The sequence below is a fragment of the Gadus macrocephalus genome, chromosome 13 (genome assembly GCF_031168955.1).
Source record: "Gadus macrocephalus chromosome 13, ASM3116895v1".
Classification (NCBI taxonomy): Eukaryota; Metazoa; Chordata; class Actinopteri; order Gadiformes; family Gadidae; genus Gadus; species Gadus macrocephalus.
The window spans coordinates 18,028,991-18,041,428 of record NC_082394.1 but is presented as its reverse complement, the minus strand read 5'-3'; the positions used below and the strand labels follow the sequence as shown (position 1 = coordinate 18,041,428).

The following is a 12,438-nucleotide window of genomic DNA, read 5'->3' as shown; positions in this document are numbered from 1 at the left end:
TTGCATCTATAGCTTTTCGTTTGAGCAATCGTTTTGCTAGATTATTAACAGTTTTGTTGTGTACTCTTAGAGTAGTGTCGCTACTATCGAGTACGGTTGAGTTCACTGAAATGAAAAAAGAACTAAGCCAGCCTTGATGGTAATATGCTGGAGCATGTTTCCCAGACATGAAAGTTGTGTACAGAAAGTCCAGACTGCAGGAACTATTTAAGAAGTGCAGAAGAGTAATAGTAGCAAGCGACTCTGCCAAGTTACATCAAAGCATGCCAAGTACATCCCCATGATGTTCCTGCTATCTATCTATCTCGCTACTATTTGCGATACAGGGCCCTGCTATTGTGTTTAAGGCCACTCTGGTTTGATATTGAACAGCTACCACTGTTGAAGGCTATACATATACACTTGGAGCAATGAGTAAGCTGTTTCGACTTCCTTCAATATTTTCCTTTTTAAAAGCGTGTGTGTGTGTGTGGGCGTGTGTGTGCACGCGTGTATGTTAAACACACTGTGCTTGTGCGGCATGCTTTTAATTGGTTTAAAAATCAATTCAATGCTTTTTAGAAAACGTCTCGCATTAAGAATTAAGTAAATCAATCTTGGTTTTGTTTGTTTGTTTCGCATATCCCAGAGCTGAGCGTTGTTTATGTCAGTAAAGTGTGGTCCTGTGTGGTTACCGCTGTAGTTTGTGTTACGATTGATCGGCCTTACTTTCACAGAATTTCAATCACTCCCACTAAACCCCCTGCAGTGTAATCCGTCTTATTTTATAATTTTTTCTTCTTCTTTTTTTTGCAAATATCGCAAATAACTCATAAAGGGGATGGATGATCAGGCTCTTCTCGGAGGATAGTGGCTGCATGAGAACAGGAGATAGATGTAGATTGAGAGTCCTGTTCAATCTCTCCTTCCCTCTCTCTATCTCCCCCCCCCCACCCCGCTCACTCCGCCATCCTCTCCCACTCACTCTTTTCTTCTGGTGGCTTTTATCTGTCGTAGGCGCTGTGATAAAGACCTCGTCGGCCACAGGCGAATTGTTCTGGTCGACCTTGCACAGGAGACACACAAAAAGTGACAGAAACATGCATAAAACGGTATAAGTTGAAGAACAGCAATTGTTCCCATGAACTTGTGGAGAAGCAGCTTTATCTAACTCTTGAAGTTGTATTCTTTTGACTCGTCGTGGCTGATGATTCAATATGATATTGGCCTTGAATAACAGAAACATGAAGATATGAACCGTTACCATGAGAACCAGCCAACATGTGGCCTAAAATTGTCATGTCCAATATATGAGAGGGACGGGAGTAGCTAGCAGTATATTTTACAAAGATAGTCTATTAGGATGGCCTTCGTTACCACACACCTCTAGTTATAGGGCAACAGTTGGACCGGTTGAAATGTTCATGAGTGTATTGTGGTGCAGTATATTGATGTTTGTAGAGCAATCATCATTGCAATGATTCTTTCAGCCCTTCTTTCAGGCCAATAATGCATTTGATGTTATTGTTATTATTGTTTTTCAGGATTTACACTACCATTTGGTGAGATCATACCAGTGTTGGGGTTGTGTTTTGTGTTCTATTACCCGTCAATATGTCAATGATAGGGACGCCAAAGCTCTCTCCCTGCCTGCTAGATGATTCATCAGAACCTTGCAGTCACACTAATTATATATCGGTCACACTGTAGTTACCTTGTGTAAGGAAACAGGCCTATTGTCATCTATGGCCTTAAAGCGCACTTAAAAGTGAGTGTGAAGTGATGTTCTTTGGAGTTAGGTGGACGGGAACACTTTTGGGTTATTGTCCCGTTTATTGTACCAACTATGGCTTCAACTTTCAGAAGCTTTTTAAACCTTTATTTAGGCATCAACTTTTCCAAGGAAGGATTCCCTGGCAACGATAGCACACAAAGTTACAGACGTTACATCATTGGACGGCAACGGAGACCTGTGCAGCATTTCACCGGGTGCATTCAAAAAGGGTTCTGAGCGAGTACCCAGATCCTTGCGTTGGAAGTCTTTTGCTTCTCTCTCTCTCTCTCTCTCTCTCTCTCTCTCTCTCTCTCCATCTTTTAGAAAAGGTTCCTTTCTGAACCGTGGGCTGGAATGGTACAATATGCCAGTGGTCTTCTTTGCCCTTGGTTAGATCGGCGGCAGGTTCAGACGGAACCAAACCCCAGGACACATAGCTCCTGTAACCCAGAGGAACCGCCAGGGGCCCCGCTTAGCAGCCCTCTGGGGCTCCGTCCGTACCCTCCTCTCCCAGTGACATCAGGGGCGTCGCCTACTGGGTAACGACGAGTGGTCTGCCGGCACACAAAAAATGTGGACAGCACTCTTCTGCGTCCTCATCCAAGGATGTGGTGCCCTGGAGTAAGGCCCCTGAAACCCCCACCTGCGGCTCCCCTCTGCTCCGGCCATGCCAGTGTGCATGTGTTCACCGGCCACGCCAGTGTGCATGTGTTCACCGGCCACGCCAGTGTGCATGTGTTCACCGGCCATGCCAGTGTGCATGTGTTCACCGGCCACGCCAGTGTGCATGTGTTCACCGGCCACGCCAGTGTGCATGTGTTCACCGGCCACGCCAGTGTGCATGTGTTCACCGGCCACGCCAGTGTGCATGTGTTCACCGGCCACGCCAGTGTGCATGTGTTCACCGGCCACGCCAGTGTGCATGTGTTCACCGGCTCCCGGAGGGGTCAAAAGTAGAGAAAGAATTTCCCCCAAAAAGGGACAATAAATTACTGAATTGGTCCTTCTTCTTCAACAGTCCTGTTGTGTTAAAAAACAACAAGGCATATTAGCATACTCTCTCGGCCCACTCTTGCTAATGGGTTAAAGTTATTATTTTTGCCCGGGACTTGTCCCCGCTGAATCGGGCTGTTTGGACGGTTCTTCTTCTTTGGAGCGGTGCCAATTGAATTATTTGCCTTTTACCATGCGGAGGTGAGCGGGGAATATGGGGCTACCGTCGGGCCTGCAGGCTCCGTCCCCACCAGCCCCCCCCCCCCCCACCTATCTCCTTCTCACCGCTGCACATACAACCCCCCCCCCCTGCCCTCCCTCACATTACTCTGACAATTAGCACGCGCCGCGGCCGTCCCCTTGTGGCGTACGTAATTAGTTGGCGTTCTAATTCCAATGTGTTTATTGTCTGTTTATTGGCGGCGCGCTGTACATTACGCGCTGGGAACCGCACTCCTCCCTGACGTGAATGGACACGTGAGGCTGGCGGGGGGCGCCGCGTTAATGGAGTCCTCTCCCGTCTTTCATCACACCCTGTTTTTAATTTTATCGATGGCGGTTGACTGCGGCTCTGCAGTGCGTCGGCGAGCCGCCGCCTCGCATCTCACAGGCGGCATAACCAAATGATTTAGTCATGGGGGGGTTTTTAAAAAGCGACGGAGGCAAATGTTAAGTAAATGATGCAATTTTGTTCCCACTTTCTTCCCGTTGCCAGGCCGTCACTGCTCGCCGGCGGGACCTCTGCCAGCCCTTAAGTAAGTGGTACCCAGATGGTACTCACACGGTGCCCACTCGCTTACACAGCGGTGACGGGTAATAACCTAAAGCCGCCCTCCCCCCCTCCCTCTCCACCCTCCCCATAGGTCAGCCCGGCCGCTTGGCCGGGAGCCTGTTGCTCCACATGCAGGCTCTGTGCGGCTCGAGGAGGCTAGTGACGTTGTGGTCCTCCACCCTCGCGATGTCCCCCTCGGGCTCTGATGAACGGGACAAGAGTGGAGTTAATGAGGAGTGCATGGGGGGGGGGGGGGGGGGGCATTTGGAGAGCGGGATGGAGCCGAAAACATCCCATACGGCAGCTTGTGGCCGTCCCCTCGGTTAAAGCCGGGTTTACTGCCTGCTGTGGGTCCCCTCTTCGTCGGGCAGAGTAACTGAAGAGCAACCCCCCCCGCCTGGCAGAATTCGTCGCTATGAAGTAATTTCCTTATCTTATTATTATTATTATTGCTATCCTCTCGTAAAGTAGCCGCTGGTTTTGAAGAACACAGATTATCCTCTTCTCCTTTACCTCTCCTCCCTCTCTTTTCCTTCTTCCCTTATCTCCTCCCAACCCTCCCTCCTCCCTCTTCCCTCCCTTCCACTTTCTCCCGGCCTCTCTCCTCTTTCTATACCTTCCCTCTCTCCTCTCCTCTTCTCCTTTCTGTCTCCTCTTCCCCTCTCCTTTTCTACCTCTCCTCCAGTCCCCAACCCTCAGCATTGGGCCGGCCTTTCAGAACCCCTCTCCACCCTCCCCTCTCCGCCCTCCTCTCCTATCCTCTCATCCTCTCTGCTCTCGCTCCTCTTCCCCTCTCTCCCTCTCCTCTCTTGCCCTCCTCTCTCTCCTCTCTCTCCCTCCCCACCCTCTCCTCTCTTAGCGGGCTTCCCGAGCCTCTCTCCTCTTGGGCTGCAGCTGTGCAGTTCTGTGGGCTGGCTCTCTCCTCCTTGAGAACTGGTGAACTGTGTCATCCCTGGGCTACTAACAGCCAACAGCTGCAGCCGCCGCCGCCACCGCTGCAAAGCGCCCCGGCAATGTGGAGCACATTTCTGCAACACAGAAAAAGGAGAAAAAATAAATAAACAACGGCCAGGAGGAGGAGAGAGAGAGAGAGAGAGAGAGAGAGAGAGTGTGTGTGTGTGTGTGTGACGGGCGAGGGTGTGTGTGTGTGTGTGTGTGTGTGTGTGTGTGTGTGTGTGTGTGTGTGTGTGTGTGTGTGTGTGTGTGTGTGTGTGTGTGTGTGTGTGTGTGTGTGTGTGTGTGTGTGTGTGTGTGTGTGGAATAAATAAAACCACAAACAAAACACAGCTTATGCAAATCAGGGGACAATGTGTGCGTGGATCGATAAGGCGGTGTGTTTGTGGTCGGAAACCGTGCAGGACAACGGCGGCCGTCTCTGCACGCCGATGCCTCGTAGCGGAGTTCGGCTTCGGTTCCCATCCCCAACCATCTGTTGGGCTCTTTCCTTTTTTTTCCTCTCGGCCTCCGGCCTCCTCCTCCTCCTCCTCCGCCGGCCCGAGATGCCGGGGGGCCCTGCCTGGGGATGAGGACATGCTTTAACTATTTGTTGTTGAGTTGTGACACGGATCTCCTGACAGCGTGTGCGTCTCCGCGTACGGCCGGGCACCAGATGTTGACTGAAGTCGTAGTCATTGTGGGGGAGGTGGTGGTGGTGGTGGTGGTGGAGGTGGTGGTGGAGGTGGGGAGGCTGGGGTCAAACTGTCGGTAGGTTAAAGGTGAGGTAAGAAAGAAAAAAGAATGCAACACAACAGCCCTGGTGGTAATTGAAGTGGACTGACCCATGGGGGTGCTGTGTTTTATGGCTGACAAGAACATTCATTTATTTTCCCCATGCGTTGTCCTTGCTGTGTCTTACTCGGAACGGAATAATTACCCGTTTCTTTTATGAAATATGAATGTTCGATTCTGTCTCGCGCTAACTAGACAATACGCGTGTATATGTGAGTGGGTTATCCACACATTTATCCACACAACACTGTACACGCACTCTGCGGCGCCTTCCTCTAGCAGTCACCTTGTAATTGTTCCCGTGTCGTAAGCAGCTATTAGTATTGCCGGAAAATGGTAATGCTAGGAGAGGCTCATCTCCTGCCTGGGAAAATGTCTCTCTCTATCACACTCTAGCATTCTTCTAAAAGGGAAAACGGAAGATGAATTTTGGCCATAAAGAGGGCCGTATCGCATGGGCTTTTTATCCTAAATGGCTCTGGGGATTGTTATCCGTGGCAAGTGTGTCCTGCCTCCGTCGTGTTCAATCAACTGTCCATTTAGCTGTGACTGGGAGTAATTGTTCCCAAGTGGGCCCTACACTGACCTGTTAATGTCTGCGCTGACCCTCTGACCTTGTCGCCACGGCGTCGGGGAGGGGTTTAAATCATGTGGATCCCCCTCGGTCCTTTGGCTGGGTCAAGTGGGCGTCGCCGCCGAAGGACCACTCTCTTCTAATTGTACCCAGCAGAACGGGTCAGCGAGAGGTGGTGCTGCCGGGTCCGGCCCCCTTTATTAGCCGATCTCCCCGGTAGAGTGGCCCGGCCTAATGGGTCGGGCCATTGATCCAGAGCCATTCCCGGTCCTTCCTCCCTCGTCCCCTCACCCCCCTCAGAGGCCTTCGCTCTGAATGGTCGCTCCCTCGTTGGCTTGACGCAAACTGAGTTGTGTCGGGGTAGGGGGTGGGGGTGGGGGGGGGGGGGGGGGCCTCCTCCATTGAAGGGGTGCCCCGGAGACCCACTGAGGTTCCCCCTGGAGGAAGAGGAATGGCTATCCCCTATGGAGATTACCCTGGCGTACCGCCGTGACTTGTTGTCCCTCTCTCTCTGTTTGACCCGTCATATTTCCTGGAGTTGGACAGCAGAGTATTATCGCCTTTTGCTTTTATCAACCCTCCCCCCCCCCCCCCCCAACACACACAGAGCCTCACCCCTCACCCGACAGATATTGTTACCAAGGACGAACCACAACATATGGGGCAGCGGCTTTTATGCAAAGTGTCAAAGTGAGTGATATTGTGTATTCTCTCTGTGCAGCGCTAGGGAAATAAGGTTCATACTCACTATATACCCGCCGTGGTATAAACAAGGCGTCGCACAGGACTCTGTGGCTCTCAGTGACACCGGAGACTAAGCAGCACTCGCAAACATCTTTATACACACCTGTCTGAATTGTCTGGAATTTTGACACATAAATAAGTGCCAATTAGCACACATCTCTTTTAAAGTGGCCCGGTGTGGGAGTTTTCTTTGAAATTTGACAGGGTTTGTAATTGGAGTGTAAGAAACTGTGGAGCGATTACAACCACATGTTTTCTTAAGTTGCAGGGTGTTGGGACGCTGCCATGCGCACGGCCACAGAATGAAAGGAAGGCTTTACTGGGAGAGGTGCAGGGTATTAACTTAATGTACGAATGTTTAACCCAGCAATATACCTCAAAGTGTTTGCTTGTTTATATTTTTGTTTCATGGATGGGATTTAACTTAAGTACCACTTAAATCTTGGGCCATGCAAATTTGCAATAAAAAGTGAAATGCAGAGATCCGGGCTACGTCTTAAACTCACTGCAAGCATATTCAACTTCATTTTTTTTAAGGTGTAGAATTTTGGCACATCTACCGGAGCGGGCTTGGCAGAAAAGGGATATAATATTCATGATTATGTTTTAATTGGGTTTTCATTCCTATATAATGATCCCTTAATGTAGAAATAAGAAGGATTATATACATAGTTTCTTTATTCCCCATTGTTCCTATAGTAGCACAGCACTGAGAATTTTACAATCATAGTTGCTATCTTACACGTAGGTTATAACCCATAGTTTTACAGACTTGATAACTAAATATAATTAACAGAAATGTCTAGTTCCTTGATAGATAGCGATCACTGTGGCTCCTCCTACGTGTTGGAGAGGGAGGGGTTGAATCAGTTGGGTTCTGTCTTCATCCACAAGATGGACCCTGATCCTACGCACTGCAGCTTTAAGTAAAACGACACAAAATAATCCAAACCCTTTTGAATGATCCTAATCAAAAGTGAGGTTGGTAGGATAGATTCTGGGTTCAAACCCCAAGATCCACAAACTAACTGTCGGCGTCCTTGAGCAGGACGTCCTAACTCCTACCGCCAACACGCATAAAAGTCCCTGCTAAATAGCTACATTGTAAATAATGGCTGGTACGTCAAACCCAATTAGATGTCCCGGATCTCCAAAATCATGAGGACTCCTCCGCGGGACGTCCCGGAGTGAGAGGTACACATCTCTGGAGTGAGAGACACAACGGGGATGAAGGCAGGCATCCATGCGCCGGGGTGATGCTGTCTTTTGGGATCAACGTGTTCTGGGAGTAACGTGCAGCATGCAGGGCGCGTAATCAGAAGGGCCTTATCTGAGGGGGCGGCCGAGGGGGCGGCCGAGGGGGCGGCCGAGGGGTCCGCCGAGGGCCGACGGACAGCCCAGGAATGTGGTGTCGGCCTGTGGAAACAACTGCTCCTCTAACGGGGGGCAGTCGAATTCCACACGGCTGAATTATGAGCCGGGGCGGAGATGGAAGGCCCGTGGTTTGTTGTGTCTGGTTTTGAGGGGTGGTGGAGGGGGGGTGGTGGTGGTGGTGGTGGTGGTGGTCATGGGGGGAGGGGGGAGGGTAGAGACACAGGGTAGTGGTGTTGGTCCTACACCGCTACACAGAAGCAAGCAGAGTTTGTAGACTTGATCGTTTGACATGCCTTCCCCCTCCTGGAGTCGGCCAATTAAACACCGGGGCCGCGATGGTTACGCAACGTTGTTCGGAGACACAAAGCCACATTATAGTGGCAACAAAGCGGCACACACATCATATGGTCGGACAGGAAGCCACACGCATGCACTGGCATGCCTATGTACACACACACACACACACACACACACACACACATACACACACACACACACACACACACACACACACACACACACACACACACACACACACACACACACACACACACACACACACACACACACACACACACACACATATATATATAATGGAACCATGACAGGCAAGGCACAAAACAAGCAACTGTTCATGCTGCCCTTTGATTGTCGTTCTGCACGGTCCCTGCGACATATCTGGAAACCATTAGTACATTTCCACTTGTTTATTTGCCTCGACATCATAGTTCTATTTTCCGCCGTGCAGCAGGTTTTTTTTAATAAACAATGTCTCTGTTGGCCTTTTGGCGTGTCATGGCTACCAATCGAAAGGACTGTCGGCGCAGTTGGTTGAAATCCCAGACGGCTTCACGCAGGTCATTTACTGGTAGTCTGAAGGGTAGTCTGGGCCCTGGTGTATTTGATTCGGTGACGGTGCTGTTTGCGGTGTTGTGCCATGCTGTGGTGTTCACCTCATCTGCCAAGATGTGTGATGCATGGGAGAAACTGTGAAATGACTGCTATCTGCCTAAAGAGGGGATGCTTAGGGAATCTGTGTGTCATTATCTGTGTGTTGGAGTCTTGCGGCTCGACAAAATCCCGTTTGCTTTCCTCGCCGATGATGTCACCGTTGTACGTGTGGCTTCACCAGACCCGCCAAGGGACTTTCCCCAACTTTTCACTTCCTGTTTGTAATCACAGAATCTTTCCCCTTCCTGCCTCCTCTCCCCCCCCCCCCCCCCCCCCACCTCCCCCGTTCTTGCTCTTTCTTTATTTTAGGGCCGAAAGTGCTGTCTTTAATCACCCAACCCCCTCCATGTTCCAGTCCTCCCAAGACTGTGAGCTGAACTCTGATTGGAGGAATGGAACGCCCGTCCGCCCTGCACCAGTGAACAGTGGTATGTATATTAGGTTGTCAGTCATGAACATGTTGTCAGTAATGAACACCATTTTTTGGTAACCACTTTTTGGAGTGTTTATTCAAAACTGTGAATGGTGAGTTGTCGCCTACAAACGACAATGTAGATCTCGTCTGCACCAACGGCAAGAACAAAATGACGCATGAACGAGCTACCACTATTTCTCTCTAATCGACGCGACACTCTAGTGACGGCCATAGATAGTCATTTTCCTAAAATTAGACGCACAACATGATATACCACAACAGCAACAAACCAGTGTATTTTCTGATGGTTAGAAATCAATGCTTGGCATTAAAGCCGTGGGGTTCTGCCTAGAAAATGGCAGATTGAAACGTACAGATGCTTTGATTGAGAGTCTCGAAACCCATCCTACGTGGCGCGCAGGCATTCTGTCATATCCGATGTTCTCTGATCTTAATCTCCCTCTGCCAGCTGACGCCAGGAGTCTCCGAGATCCAACTCATTAGGCTCATTTGCATCAGGCCATAATTAGCTTTAAGTACATCCCCAGAGATTAAGCCAATGTGCTTTTTATCGCTTTTACCATTAATTCATTAATCCATTGATAATGATAAACTTTTATTGCAAATATGAAAAATGTGGAGATGAATCAGACGCACAAAGCAATCTTCTTCAAAGTGTATTTCTGTGAGTGGTTTTCAACCAATCACACATAATACAAAACACTTGATTATCTTGCTAAGGGTTGCAAAGACGGGAACCAGGTCATGTTTATGATCGGATTAGTTGTCATACGGCCATTTGTTTTCTTCATATGGCCACATGAAGGGGGGGGAATCAACTCACTGCCATGCCTGAGAAGGTGCACCATCGGTGGCCGGCTGGCTACGTGACTGCGCAGTGTTTAGTGTCTTTAGCACTGGCGTGCCTCTCTGTAGCACCCCTGTCCCCCCCTTCCTTAAATTCCCCTCTGAGAGTGTCTGAGAACCCCCCCCCCCACCAAGCCTCCATGATCAGAAGAGGACGTGACATTTGTGACGGGAGGTAATGGAAATCTTCTCGCAATTTTAACCCCCCCACTGTGAGGACGAGACGGCCTGCCTCCCGCCCGGCACCCAGTAGCGGTGCCAGGCGGGAGACCCCCTGATGAGACGCCCCCAGCGGGCCCCTTACACCGCACGGCCTCAAACACACGCCAGGCTGTGTTTATTTTCGACGCTTTTACGCTCAGTTTTTTTTCCGAAGTAATTACAACGATTGTGAACAAAACATTCTCGCAGATATTGTTCAAGAATTTAATTTGAAGTAGCGAAGTCCTCACGTCGGTGACTGTGATGTTAACGTGTCCTTAATGATTTCCGCTGTAGGTGAGCGTTGTTGTGTGGTGCAGCGGGACTGTGCGTTGCGGCCGCACATGGCGTGTTGTGATATAAACTGTAGACTGTAGAGCGGGAAGAGGTAAGGGCAGAACGAGAGGGAGGGAGGGAGGGAGGGAGGGAGGGAGGGACGGTGGACGGTGGACGGGGGGCTGTGCGGTTGCGGCGGGGGGGTCGGTCTCAGTTGACCTGCCTCTATACTTAACGCCTCATTTCTGCGCTGTGTGGCTCGCCGTCCGGCCCTGTGATCTGTCGCCATAAAAGGCGGTTTCTTTTTCCGCCGCTCTTAGCTGATGGTGCACTTGGTCACGGGGTAATACCAGAGGGTTACGGGTGCCCCCCCCCCCCCCCCCACCCGCTCCGCCCTCCGCCTTCCCCTTGACTCACATCTAATGGATATATGTATCCCCATCAGGAGGGCTCATAAACATAAAACTGCTGCCGCGTTCGGGCTCGAGCCAGTGGAGCCGGACCGAGAGGGAAAAAACAGCGCACCAAGCGAACACTTCCCCTTGACCTCTGGGAAGGGCAGTTCCTATCTGGCGCCCTCCGTCGTCCAACTCGCCGCCGGGTGCACGCAGGGAGGGACAGGAAGTCCCCCCCCTCCCGCGTGCTCTCCCTCATCCCTCAGTCCGCTCACAACCTCGTGGTGCTGGAGCCGGCGTGGGGGGGGGGGGGGTGGTGAGGGACCGGTGCCTTCCTTAGGGGTCGCCGTCTATCTGTCTGACTGAATTCTTGAGGTGCTGATGCGTCGGTGTACTGATGTGAGCGATGGGCAGAAGGAAGATGGAAAAAGACAGACAAAAATGGAAAGGGATAAGGATGATGGCGAAGGAGAGAGAAGGAGGGGATGGCAAGAGAAGCAGAGCGAAGGATAGAGAAAAAATGGGCACACTATCAAAAATTAGTAACATTCGATTTTCAGCATGAACTTGTGTCCCCCTGCGGCTGGGTCACATAAGGTACCCCAACCCAGTTATTTTGTTCGCGGGTTGTGTGTTGTGCGTTGGCGATTCATCATGTATTTCTGTGGCTCGAAGGGAGTTTGGTCCGAGCAAACAAAAGGGGTCATCTTTGCATTTCCCTTTGCGCTGGCCTCAAGGTACATACAGAGACAAGAGGCCTGGCCCTGTCCTTACTGCATGGCAGGTGGTAATGGGCCAGGGAGAGAGAGGGAGAGAGAATTGTTTTAATTTTAAAATGATGCTGGGTTAGTCGCTTGTGCGGAGAACACCCTTTTTGTGGGTGACAGGCGGAAGAGTGTGTTTTGTGTTATTCTTTGCGTGCTTGTTGTGTCTTTGTACAGGAAATGACGAAACAGAGGTTCAGAGGATACCACACACGCATGCATTCAAACACAGATAAACAAACAAATTGGCGTACACAGCACACACAAAATAGTACACTCACAGAAAACAAATAAATGTACACCCACACAAACTAGCACAATGACATCAAACTCACAATCATACACACACACTAAAACATATACACATTACACTACAACATAAACACATACACTAAAACATATACCAATACACAATGAAACTCATTGCTGAACACACAAACATACACAGAGACATTCTCATCCCCACTAACACCAAGTCCCACTCACTTCCACACTTCCCCTGGGCAGGATGAGACCTGCACGGTGAGAAGTTAGCCTTCTGAGTACGTGTCTGGTCAGTGAGCCTTCTCCTCAGGCAAACACTTTAACACCCAGTGTGTCTGAACCAGGTCCTGTCGCAATGTTGTGGGTT

The 12,438-nt window shown here is 50.2% G+C and overlaps 1 protein-coding gene across 3 annotated transcripts in view; it reads left to right on the top strand.

Moving 5' to 3' along the window:
- Positions 1-12,438, top strand: part of LOC132471079 (basic-leucine zipper transcription factor A-like) — a 102,175-nt gene that overhangs the window by 8,295 nt on the left and 81,442 nt on the right. For all 3 annotated transcript variants that reach the window (XM_060070097.1, XM_060070095.1, XM_060070098.1), the window contains exon 2: positions 9,199-9,317. In XM_060070097.1, the coding sequence (XP_059926080.1) occupies positions 9,236-9,317 (82 nt within the window). In that variant the 5' untranslated portion in view covers positions 9,199-9,235. The remainder of the gene's footprint in view (positions 1-9,198; positions 9,318-12,438) is intronic.